Genomic DNA, 13,403 nt, shown 5'->3' on the forward strand with positions numbered 1-13,403 from the left:
GCCGACCGAACTATTGGGCGACAAGTCAGTCTGCAGTCTGCGGGGGCAGCTTTTTAGTGGTTGTACGAGCATTTAGTCAAAAAATAGCATGAAGTTGCTAGTATTTTTAACATCTGTTTCTTGCATAGAATCTTACTGTTCAATGTGATTTGTGACGACACTATTTTTCTTCCATCGCCAAATATACTCCCCTACTGCTCCACCTCGGTATACAATACACTGATTCGATGTTTGTGCAATCACTAAACGTCAAAAATCATCCACATAAAAATACATTAGATGAGCACTTCTCTGTCAGCATAGTTCGTGTCAGTATTTCAATTCTAAAAGAAAACAACAGATGTTGTGCAAGTTAGACAGAAAAGAGTTGCAAATCGAACATATATCATGGCAATTTGCTAAGGACAAGTGTTGATCGTTTCTGAAACCCTGGATCGGAACGCCTGCTTTACGCGCAGAGCATTGGAAACGGAGCAGGAACTCAAAACATTAGGCAATAGGACATTAATGACACCTGACTAAGATGTCTGTCCGTAATCCAACAACGTTGATGTCCATCAGTAATGAAGAAAGCTTCGATTTTTTGTTCAAAATCGTTCTGATTGGAGACTGTGGAACAGGGAAAACTTGCATTGTACAGCGCTTTAAATCAGGAAATTTCATCGAGAGCCATGGCAACACAATCGGAGTGGATTTCTCGATGAAGGCAGTAACAGTGGATGGCAAAAAAGTTAAGGTATGCATGACACATCTATTATCATAACTTCACACGAGTATTCTGGGGGGAAGAGTTATGCTTTGGTCATTAGTTGATACGTATCATGCACGCTTGTGGCGCAATAATTAATTAGCATGAGAATACAGTTTGTCATGTACATTTTTGGGTCACGAGAGAAACCTATTGAGTATTATATTTGTAATTTTTGACAGAATGCTTGCAATCAACCACTTTGTAGAAATAGTGAAGATGAATTTGTCATTTAGTGATAAAATTATCTTTCCTTCTTTTTGTGCCTATTTGCTTTACGCGTGACCAATATTTTGCACATAAAGCAAAATTGCTGCTTCGATACAATAAGCAGTGAAATCAGGCGCAGAGAAGGAGCATTCAGCTTTTCGCTCCGGTTTTGCTTGGCGCAAATATTACTTTCGGTTGCGCCAAATTTAAGTTTTTCATAGGATGCGACCGATAGAGAAGTGTGGAAAGTGAAATATGTTTTCAAAACAACATTCAATGCAACTTCTGTCCATGGATCTCACGCAACTGGATCACTGACCTTCTCGATTTTTTTTTCACATTTTCTTATGGTTTAGTCAAGGACTTTTGTATAACGTAATTGGTGCAGCACAGGAAGTGATTTAGGATGTGTGCATTCGACTACGCGTATTGCGCTGATGATTCACCATCCTAAAGCTGCTGGCTTTTATTGACGACGAAAGGTTGAAACTTTTTTGTGTATCCTTGTCCATGAAAGAAAAGAAAGATGGCTCAATAGAGATTGGATGTAGACCTGTTCTAAATTGTATATGTACATAATTTTGGCGTAGCTACTAATAACGAGATTGAGATAGTCGCAGAAAAATGACTTCCAGACAGCAATCGGCAGTTGTTTGGCATTAAGCTTTTTTTTTCGAATAGAATATCTCCCGGTTATCTAAACAAATTCTTAAAACTGTAATATGCATCGGCAATAGCATTGATTTTGTTTTGGTTTCGCCGAAAAATTACTGTTTGGAACAAATGGTTAGATTTTGTCAATCGTCCCTTCCACCGATATTATTCCATTCAAAATTCGGATTATTCGTTAAGTAATTCACATATACACAACTCATACTGGAGAAACTAGCAATTTCTTGTCATTTCTTTTCAACGATTTCGGGTTTTTCACAAAATAATACCTGCGCCTGAAATACGTGTAGCTTTTTGTAAAGTTATGTACCGTTTCGGATATCAAACAAAGCTTAGGGTAGCGTTATTTTGCTATTTCCTACCCAGAAATTCTTGATAAACTTTGTTGTTTTTTTCAAAACATTTATTTGTGAGATTCGGCTGTAATTAATCACATTAAACTTGCAAAAATGATATGAGCAAAACAAAATCTCTCGTTTTGTGCTCTAATGATACGAGCACAAAATCGCTCGTATTAACAGGTTACATACCAAACAACAAATAAAATTTACTTAAACTAGCTTATTCATAACACAAACATTATTACATTATTACAAACAAGTTATACGATGGTGATAATATAACATTAAACATATATTTAAGTTTAGCACGAGAATGATTAAAGTCAAATATGTAATATCATTTGTTGAAGATTTTACACATGCTGCTCAGTGGTTCATTTGCACCATAGCTTGTACGAGATGCCGGAATATTCAGAAACGAGTGGGAACGTAATTTTTTTTCGGAACGTAAATTTTTGTGCCATGAATAGATCGGTTATTCCGCTTTTGTAATTTGTAATACCAAATGTAATTTATCACCCTTAGATGGGTGATACCCATGACCATGACAAGTATTGGGTTGGGGAAAAAGAAATGTCGTATATTGTCAATATATGACAACACTCAAACATATCTTGTGTTGTACTTATCGCATCGGGTCATACTATACGGCTATATATTTAAAGACGACAATCTGTGCTACAAGTGTCGCTTTAACAGTGTTGTGATTGTCCTTTTCAGTCTCAAGTTATAGCGCGTCAAAGATGGAGTCCACCAAGCAAGGAATTCGCCATATTTTACGTTTTCACTACCTGCGTGGTAAAACTGCAACGAAGGCAGCCGAAAAAAATCGTGTAGTTTATGGACCTGATACTGTAACGATTCGCACAGCACAGCGTTGGTTTGATCGATAAAGTTCTGGTGTAGTGGCTGTCGAAGATACACCCCGTACTGGTAGACCAATCATCGTAGACCGGCATGTAAGCACTCGCTCGATTGGCCAGGAACTGGGTATAGACCATAAAACCGTTTGGAACAATTTGCAAAAGATTGGATTCCAAAAAAAGTTGTGTTGTTTTCCACCAGGACAACGCTCGGCCTCACACATCTTTGATGACTCGCCAGAAGCTACGGGAGCTCGGATAGGATGTCCTATTGCACCGACCGTATAGTCCGGACCTGGCTCCAAGTGATTATCATCTCTTCCGGTCCATGCAAAACGCTCTTGGTGATAATAAGTGGGCCTCAATAGAAGCTTGCGAAAACTGGTTGAGTTTTTTGCAAATATGAGGGGAGGGTTTTATAAGGGAGGAATAATGAAGTTGCCTTCTAAATGGCAACAAGTTTGCGAACAAAACAGCGCATATTTGACCTCAATTGGATAATTTTAAGTATGTTAAATAAAGCGTCAAATTTCGATCAGAAATACGACATTTCTTTTTCCCCAACCCTATATATTAGGCTGTCAAAAAAGTCCTGCGGTATTTTTTTTGAATTTTCATTTGTTCATAAAATTAGTTACAATCATCTGTTTAAAGTCAAATACGCGCCGTTTTGTTCGATGACTTGTTCCCAACGAGATGCCAACTTCATAACACCCCTGTTATAGAAGCTCGCTTCCTTATTGGCAAAAAACTCGGATAGCCAATTTTCACAGGCCTCTTTTGTGGCTAACTTCTGACTACCTAGCTCGTTCGCCATGGACAAAAACAGGTGGTAGTCACTTGGTGCAAGGTTCGGACTATACGGTGGATGCAAAAGAACCTTCCATCCGAGCTCCCGGAGCTTCTGGCGCGTCACCAAAGAAGTGTGTGGCCTGGCGTTGTCCTGATGGAAGACAATGCGGCCTCTGTTTATCAAAGATGGCCTCTTCTTCATGAGTGCTACCTTCAAGCGGTCCAGTTGTTGGCAGTACAGGTCCGAATTGAGCGTTTGGCCATAGGGAAGCAGCTCATAATAGATTATTCCTTGACAATCCCACCAAACACACAGCAGAACCTTCCTGGCCGTTAATGAGGGCTTGGCCACCGTCTGAGCCGCTTCAGCGGGCTTCGACCACGACCGTTTGCGCTTCACGTTGTCGTAAGTGACCCACTTTTCATCGCCAGTCACCATCCGCTTCAGAAACGGGTCGATTTTGTTGCGATTCAGCAGCGATTCACATGCGTCGATACGGTCAAAGATGTTTTTTTTTGCGTCAACGTGTGTGGCACCCATACATCGAGCTTCTTTGTGAATCCAAGCTTCTTCAAATGGTTAATAACGGTTTGATGACTTATCCCCAGCTCTTGGAAGATGCTACGGCTGCTACTATGCCGGTCTTTCTCGGCTAGTTCAGCGATTTTGTCGCAATTTTCGACGACAGGCCTTCCGGAGCGTGGCGCATCTTCGACGACCTCTACACCAGAACGAAAACGTTGAAACCATCGTTGTGCGGTGGAAATGGAAACTGTATCGGGTCCATAAACTGCACAAATTTTATTGGCAGCTTGAGATGCATTTTTGCCTTTGTCATAGTAGTACTGTAAAATATGTCGGATTTTCTCTTTATTTTGCTCCATATTTGCGACACTATAACTCACGAACGACTTAACCAAACAAAACACTGTCAAGGACTATATTATAGCGCGCAAAAATACCTTTCCAACAAGCTGTAGTATGACTCGATACAATGAATACAACTAGAACTACGCGCTTACAACGACACCTCGCGGAAATACCGCAGGACTTTTTTGACAGTATTATATTGAAAATAACCCTGATTTTGAAGGAAGGTAACCGGTTATTACTTATGGTACTATCTACCAATACAAATCAATATGAAAAAAGTCCACGTTATAGAATATTTCTTGGTTTTTTATGTTCATTACTGGCTGACCCGGCAAACTTCGTCCCGGCCAAAATTTATCTTTTGTTATCACTTTCACGTTTTCTTACTAAGTGCACGTTCATGGGTCCAATCGCAATGTTCATTGATTGATATTCTAATCTACCCTTTAAAATTATTTTTTACTACAAAATTTCAGTAATTCTACCAAAACTCGACATTATAATATTAGATTGTTTTCACTTGCAAATAACATGTTTCTCCGTCACATAGAATACATGTTTGATACAGAAAATATGATAGAATGTAGACAGCCCTAAATCGGACAATTCCTTTCTCAAGTTTTGCTCTTATAAACACATTCGGCGATCCAATTTCCATTTCAGAGTTTTCCGAAAATTTTCAATTGTCAAGTTTGGTTGAAATATGTGTATTATTTTTATGGGGCCTCCTCTCCTTTCCAGAGCCCCCCTTTAGAGAGGGGGGAGGAGTGTTGAACTATCGTGTCTCGTGACCGATCAGTGCGATATACTTTGAACTCTGAGCTGAATATTTGCCTAGAGACTGTGCTGGTTTTTTTTAACCATGCTTCCGTGAATGCATGGGTGTTGTAACAAGCGTCTGAACAAGCCAATCTGTATTGCGCCACAGGCGTGTTGATGCCTACAACATTCTGGTAATAGATAAGTACTTTGTCCTTTAGTAGTTCTGGTGTGTTATGGTTATACGGTACACGGTCGCTGTAACGCGAAGATCCATAGTGTGGAGAACAAGATGATAAAAATGGATACTTTCCTGATATTACGGCTGGACGCTGGGTCAGGTGGAAGCCCAAGCACAGGCCTGGGACGACTGTTGAACGCAGGCAGGAAATGCACGACTGAGAGTTATACTTCCATAATACTGAACGGTTCGCGTCCCAGTTGATGAAGACTCTTCATATTAGAGAGTACGTTACGTCAACGTTTCACTAGCATTTTCCCATACGACAATCAACCTTTTCTTTCTCAGGGTTCTATCTTAGGCACACTCATGTTTTCGCCTTTTATCAATGAAAACCTCCACTCTTGAGTTTTGCTCCATCCATATCCCGATGACGTCCAAATATTTTTGTGTACTTCTGTTTCGATTAATCTAGGGAACATGGTTAGAAACAGTCTTCCGAAAAACACTTACACATGTCCACGCGATGTGAAAATTCCATGTTCTTGTTTGAATTCGAACATGATTTTCGCTGGTGTTGAATGTCTATCCCAAACACGAACACACATGATACACACACATAAACATAACAAACATAAACATTTGAAAACAAACTTGATGTTTATAATTCAAGAACATCATGTACAAACATATCACCCGATGTCGCAGTATTCATTGCTTTCGTTTCGTTTCTTTTCATACACGGAAAGAAATTATTCATCCCAAAACATTTCTTCATAGAATACTTTTTCACAGAAAAGAACTTGAAATTTAGTTCGCATTTCAAAAATTGCACGAACTAAGAGGCTATGAGTTCATGCACCAAAACATATATTTTTATTAAGGCTCAAATGGCGTCAGCCTAACGGGGCCGGGAGTTCAAAATTTTGATAATGTTTGCTTACAACTATGTTAGTAATATGTAATCGATTACTCGCGGTTGGCTCGAGGTTAGTATTACAAGTGTTCTCATAATTGGGATGTTGCAGTCTTCAGTGCTCTGTACGTGTGCCCGACATGGGATACTTCCTATTGGGATGCAGCTGACCGTTAATCAGCAACGCCCCCTAGTCTGCACCCCATATCTAGCGTGGTGCGTCTTTTTCGACTCGAGGAATCCAGGATAGAATGATCACTAGCCGGCGCAATCATCAGCTCATGTAGAGTTGTAATAAGCGGTACAACCTTTGGCTCTTGTTGAATCATCTGTGGACTGCACAACCTTCGGCCCGTGTATCTGTAAAGAGTGTGTCTATGTATTGCCGCGACTAAGTAAACGTTTATAGATCGTTCATGCACATTTTGCAAGTCTGATTAAATAATCCTTGGTTTCGTTCAAAGAAAACACTCTCTGAATAGAAAGAAGCTTTCTATTTTTTTGCGTGCATGTTGGCAATTAAAGTCTGGGGAACCGACTGCATAGCGGGCGACGTCGTACAAATGCTGACCAAAAAAATAAATACCCAAAATTAGTTTTAAATGCAACCTTCAGCGGCACACAGCAGAACCAGCAGAGAAATTTCAGCGGCTAAACCACAACATTAATTTCTCGATGTTATCACAAACTGAATGAAGGAAAAAACTAAAAGCTACACTTACACTGCACTACATATGCTATGTGTGCATGCGATTGCATCATCCCTTCTTCTCCTCTTCTCCGCTCGTTTTATAGCTCGGGTCGCGATCGTCGCGAACAAGCAGTATTGGCCATTTGTATTCAAAGATCCAGCCAAAATTGTTGCTCCCGTGGACGAGTGGTTAGCGTCACGCCTAACATGTCACTGCTGAATAATTCAATTTTAGTACTTGTTCAAATAGCTAATAATAGCGAATGTTACATGAATTCAATATATAAATTGATGCGTGCACTGAATAATGAAATCGATTGTGAAAAACTCTCATATCAATTGATGTTTATTTTGTTCAGAACAGAAAAAGAGGTTTATTTTATTTGTCTAATATTTTAGACGAAGCATCCATTGTCATGAAAGGAAAGCATTTTTTCCATGTCAAAATACCAACACACCACGCGTTGAGTGGTGGTGGTGTGGTGTCAGATTCGCTTCTTCTACTCAACGCACTGCCGGTGCTTGGGGTGAAAATGCAAGAGAAACTGTACACCATGTTCGAACATCATGTGAAACATTGGGATTAAACATCGTATGTCCAAACATACCACGAATACAAACATGTCACATTTTCTAACATAGGTACGAAAAAATCATGTTTGTACTCAAACACAAAACTATGAACAGCAGCGTGGACATGTTTATTCCGGACGCAGTGTTTTTTGTGAAACATGGAAGACTGGTTAGAAATATCAATCATGACTTGATAATATTTTGCAACGGACAATGAACTTACTTTCAGTGAACCCTTCACAGACTAAAGCAATGCTTATTGGCAAGCAAAACACTATACCAATAATTTTTGAAGGATTGGTTGTTGAATATGTCGATAAGCTTAACACGTTAAGCCCGCCTCGTTCCCTTGGTCCGTTGAGCTTTTTGGTAGGAAATCGGGACTTACTTACGAAATAAGAATATATACGGTTTGTTTTCGGATATTTAACAAAATGTGATTACTTTCTAGTCGGATTTCTGATTATTTTCTATCTATACAATAAGTATCTTTGGGAGCTGGGACCAACACTGATATTGTGCAGATGCTTTTGATGTGGTCTGAATGGAAAGCGCTGCAAGAAAAATTTGGGCTCAATGTGTTAATAACTTAGGAGTCATATTCACATCTAATTGGCCATTGAATACTTTCGTATATTCTCAATGTGGTAAAATCTATAGTGCCTAGAAACGCTTCAATTTAGTAACTGAACATTTTGAAGCATCTACGAATATAGGTCATTGATACTTCATCCAACGGGTCAAATGTTCGATTGATCTGAAGAGTTAATAGTCTGACAATTTTGGCAGTCAGGTTACAGTGAACTCAGAAGATGCTATGGGATAGCTTGACGGGACAGCAAGCGTTTCTTCTTGAGATTTGACTGAACTGAAAGATTTGCTGTGACTTCTTACAAACATGTCCGAAGAAACTTTTGAATAGACGAAGCTAAGTGAAATACCGATATCACAAAGAGGTGATTCCATATCTGCAAATAAAATCAGTTCGTTTTATTTGTAAAACTGGTTATGTATTAATTAATTATCTACTAGACAATCGACCAACTCAAACCTATGTAGGGGAATGAGGCGGGACCTTCATTATTATTATTATTATTATTATTATTATTATTATTACTTCCACATTTTTTGTACGGATATTTCATCTACACTAATGCTTCTGCAGCCGCACTCGACAGATTTAAGTGCGATTCACATACAACATCCACGTCACCTTACGTTACGTCAACTATTTTCCCATGCAATTCTTATGGAATCATTCACATACACCGGCAACGTAACGACCCGTCTGCGACCGTTCATCGAATACGACCGGCAAAATTTGTAGAAATGAATAATTGACGGAGACGTTCGTTGGGTTTTCGTCTGGGCTTTGTCTCGGCTTTTGTTTTGATTTTGGTTGCATTTTTTATGTCAATATATCTCTTAATTCCAAATTTCATAGTCATGATCAATCGCGACTAGCTGAAAACAGTTTGTATGTTATTATAGTTGGATAAGGGTCGGGACTACGTGTTTTAAATATTTGAATAATATAATTCATTGATTTTCTGCCATACAAATGAAACACAAATTTATGCATAACTCAAGAACTAAGTATCTAAGTATTGTTATACTTTTTTGTATCAAATATGTATTCCATGTAAAGGAGAAACATGTTATTTGCAGCTGATTGAAAAATCTTGAACGAGAATTGTGTCTTGTGTTGATATTATAATGACGAGTTTTGGTAGAAGTACCGGTAAATTTATAATTAATAGAAATTGTAAAGGGTCAATCAAAAGATCGATCAATGAACAGTTCTGCGATTAGATCTATGAACGTTCGCTTAGCAAGAAAACGTGAATGTTTGAAGGTATTGATAACAAAATCCATTTTGGGCGAAACGAAGTTTGCCGGTCAGCTAGTGAATCGATAATTCAATAATCTGTGTTAAGCTTCTAATCACATTCGATTGTCATTATAGCTTCAAATTTGGGACACGGCTGGCCAAGAACGTTTTCGGACAATCACACAAAGCTACTACCGATCCGCGAATGGGGTTATTATAGGTCTGTCGAAAAATACACATTCTTGGAATTCACATATCTCTATTTTGATTTTTTTTTAGTATACGATATCACTAAACGTTCCTCCTTTTTGAATTTACAACGATGGATTGACGAGGTGCGTCGATATACGGCGTCCAACGTGATGATATTCGTCATCGGGAACAAGTGCGATTTGGACGCGATACGAGAAGTGGAGTTTGCTGAAGCGCAAACGATGTGCCAATATATACCAGAGATTATGTTCGTTACAGAAACTTCGGCAAAAGATAACAGAAATATCGAGGATGCCTTCATGACTCTAGCCACAGAGCTAAAGGTACGGTTGGTTACCAATTGACAAGAAAGGCAAATGCATTCATATCGTTTTCTATTGTTTCAGAGACGACATGATAACATCGCATCAGAAGACGATACCGATGGTATCACACTGGGGCATAGCATGACCCTCTCAGTTAGTAATTGTAGCTTGTGTAGCAGAACGTGAATAGCTCCTATAATTATACAATTCAAGTTAGTTATTGAGTCTCTTAGTGTTAGTGGAATATTGGTACGGAAGATATAAGTGTATATAGTTTTTTTGTATGATAATATGTATTGATTAAAATACGAACTTAAGAAACGATATAATTTTCTTAGTACATCAATGAATATCGTGTGTCCTCGTGATCGTTATTTCGGTTAATGATGTAAAAAATGGAGGAATGTGCTGAAATTATCGTTTGATAGATGATGCGTCTTACGTTATGCAATAGCTTAATATTTAAATGATATTATTTCTGTCATTGTGATATGGAGTGCTGATATCTGGTGGAATGAGAGGCAAAAATGGTTATTTTACACTATAGGTTGTTTTTTGAATACCCAGAACCATCATACGAATTTGTTAACGTTGTCCAACACTATGTAGCGTTTATATTCATATTTCTATCAAGGTCATTTTCGGTATCACCCCCCTTTTGTATGGAGTCAATGTCTAAACTCAATCATCCGTAAACTAAATTGTTACTCAAAATTTTAACCGTTTTAGAGTAAAAAAAATAAATAAATCTACCTTGTCTAAACTTTTTATTGCTAGTCTTTTTTTCGAACATCACGCACCCATAAGAAAAGAGGACCATATGGACTCGGTTATATAAATAAAAATTGAAACGAAATTTATTCTGAGTGTTGGGCTTGAGCATTTGCGAACATGTCCTAAATATACATTAGGGACACTTGACAAAGAAAACACGTAGTTTAAGGTGAAGGTGGAAGCTAGCCACAAATGGCTACCACAATGGCGCTCATTTCTTTCATCTCCGTCCCTCACCCCTCGCCCGAAAATCAATAATTGCGCGAAACTATGTGAAGAAAATGATCGTTTTCGCACACTTCCCATGCAGTAATATCAACCAAAATCTACTCGATTACTCACAAGATATTAAATTTTCATCTGCTGTCGCACTGTATAGTGAAAAACGTCGGAAAACTTCAGAGCAAGTTAAATTTTCATTTTTCAATCTTCGGCAATGGTTCTGTTTGTATTGGTGAAAGCATCGTTATTTTTTCGACACTGATGCCAGACAACATCATCGAAACAGCTATCAAAACCACTCAATAAAATGTTATTCCTGAGTCATAGCCTTTCATGTCATGAAAATCAATAGAATAAAATAGTGTTGATATCAATACAATCATTATTTTTACGTTTAATGGGTCTATAATGTAAGTTTTAGCAACTTTAATATTGGGTAAGAAAATTGTATTGCAGAGCTCGGAACACTGCCACGGCTGCCTATGCTTTCAAAAACAATAAACGGAAAAGTATTACATTCAATCAAAATGTCTCAGCATACGAAGAGAAGGGTTAAGGTTCTCCAACGTGAATATGTGAAAACAATACGACCAACGAAGGAAAATATTGAGGAATTAACAGCACCGAGTTACTATGCGGTAGAACTTGTTAATATCAAAAGAGCCCCAATTCGCATGTGTTATAAATTTGCACATGTTACGCTCGCGTATAATCAGAATTTTACTTCATATGCAAAAATACCCATTCTATATATTTATGTTTGCAATTGGCATGGTTCATCGGAACATATCGTTCATACATTTAACTTCAGTATTGAATTGTTATTTTTTTTTCAAATGTATTCAAAGACTCGTGTCAATGAAGCGCCACACAGTCTGATAAGTGAATTGATCTATTTACTTGTGCTTTGCTCTTCTCTCACAAACACTATTACCCCATTTTTACACGTGGTTTTACCTATACTACTACAATGGCTAGCTTCCACCTTCACCTTAAGCATTGATTTGTGCCGCAGATGACTGTTTAGTCGAGTGTCCAACCAACCTCAAGCGTTCAATGTGAAGTTTCCAACCGTGATGTTTGAAACACGTTTGGCCTTTAATTGACATTGATGAAATGTTTGAGTTCAAAATTCGAATCATCACTTCGTGTTCTCGTATTGAAGAAGACTGGTTTTTTCTCTGACAATGCACACTGGCCCAGGAGATGTAATTAAGTGGAAATTAGCATTTAGAGCTCGACAGTTATTCTCTAGACAAAAAGTGTCTTCGACAAAGTTGTTACATACAATAGAGCGCTCAATTTTATGTTATCAAAGATAGGGTGACCAAAATTGTCGATGAAATACAAAATCTAACTTTTTTACCTTTATAGATAGAGGTAAACATAGTTCGACAATGTTGTAGTCCCAGTTATTTGAGATATCTTTGTAGAACAAAGTTTTTTTCTACCTCTTGAAATAACCGATATAGCGTCTTTTTTTTCTAAGTAACGATAGGGTCAAAAGATAGAAAAAAACTTTGTTCTACAAAGATATCTCAAATAACTAGGACTACAGTTCTGATCTGTTGCAAACCATAGCAACACTTTAGTTTGTTACAGAATTTTCTTCACTTGCTTAACCACCATTATAAAAGCCAGATGTGTTAAAAAAAACGTTCCGTTAGTTTTTCTTTAATCCGTTTTTTCATTAACCCATAAGGTTATGGGCCCAGTTATTCGCGAGTGTCGAGTTTAAGTTTTATTGAATCGGAAATGGAAAAAGAAGGCGATCTTGTCCGTTTGCCACTTTTGATGGCTCCAACTATCCGTCGTGAAAATTCCGGATATTGGCTCTACTTGATGAGCATGAGCTGATGGAATGCATCCAGCAGGAAGTAGCAGAAGTAGAGGAGCTGAAAATTAATCAAGAAGACACGGCTGAGGAACGAAAATTCAAGACTTTGGAGAAGTGACAGAAGAAGGATAAAAGATGTCGATCGTTGCTGATCTCCCGATAGTCAATTGGAATATATTCAAGACAAGTTGACCTCGAAAGCGATTTGGCAAGCACTTCAACGAATTTTTTAGAGACGAAGCATAGCGAGTCGGCTGCATTTGAAGAAGAAACTGATCACTCTTCGGTAGGACGGTGCTAGTCTACAGGAGCATTTTCTGAAATTCGATCGGATAGTACGTGAGTACAAAGCCCCAGGTGCTGGCATTGATGAACTCGATATCGTGTGCCATTTATTGTTGACTTTGGGGCCGTTATATGTAACGATTGTGACTGCCATCGAGACGATGCCGGAGAAGACGTTAACGCTCAAATTTGTGAAGTGTCGTTTACTTGATGAGGAGACAAAAAAGAGGAGTGCGGATGTCGAAAACATCAAGGCGAATACGGATTCAGCAGCTTTTTCTGGGTCGCGAGTTCGGAAGCCGCAATGGCAGCAGAA

The 13,403-nt window shown here is 38.4% G+C and overlaps 1 protein-coding gene across 1 annotated transcript; it reads left to right on the top strand.

Annotated features, from left to right (window-relative positions):
- Nucleotides 1–262: 262 nt before the first annotated feature.
- LOC129770274 (ras-related protein Rab-43) lies at nt 263–10,739 on the top strand. The gene is made up of 4 exons (XM_055772992.1): nt 263–736; nt 9,587–9,671; nt 9,731–9,987; nt 10,051–10,739. Exons 1-4 carry the CDS (start codon nt 524–526, stop codon nt 10,153–10,155), a joined length of 660 nt encoding a protein of 219 aa, XP_055628967.1. The 5' UTR covers nt 263–523; the 3' UTR covers nt 10,156–10,739.
- The last annotated feature ends 2,664 nt before the right edge of the window (nt 10,740–13,403 follow it).

The sequence above is a fragment of the Toxorhynchites rutilus genome, chromosome 2 (genome assembly GCF_029784135.1).
Source record: "Toxorhynchites rutilus septentrionalis strain SRP chromosome 2, ASM2978413v1, whole genome shotgun sequence".
Classification (NCBI taxonomy): domain Eukaryota; kingdom Metazoa; phylum Arthropoda; class Insecta; order Diptera; family Culicidae; genus Toxorhynchites; species Toxorhynchites rutilus.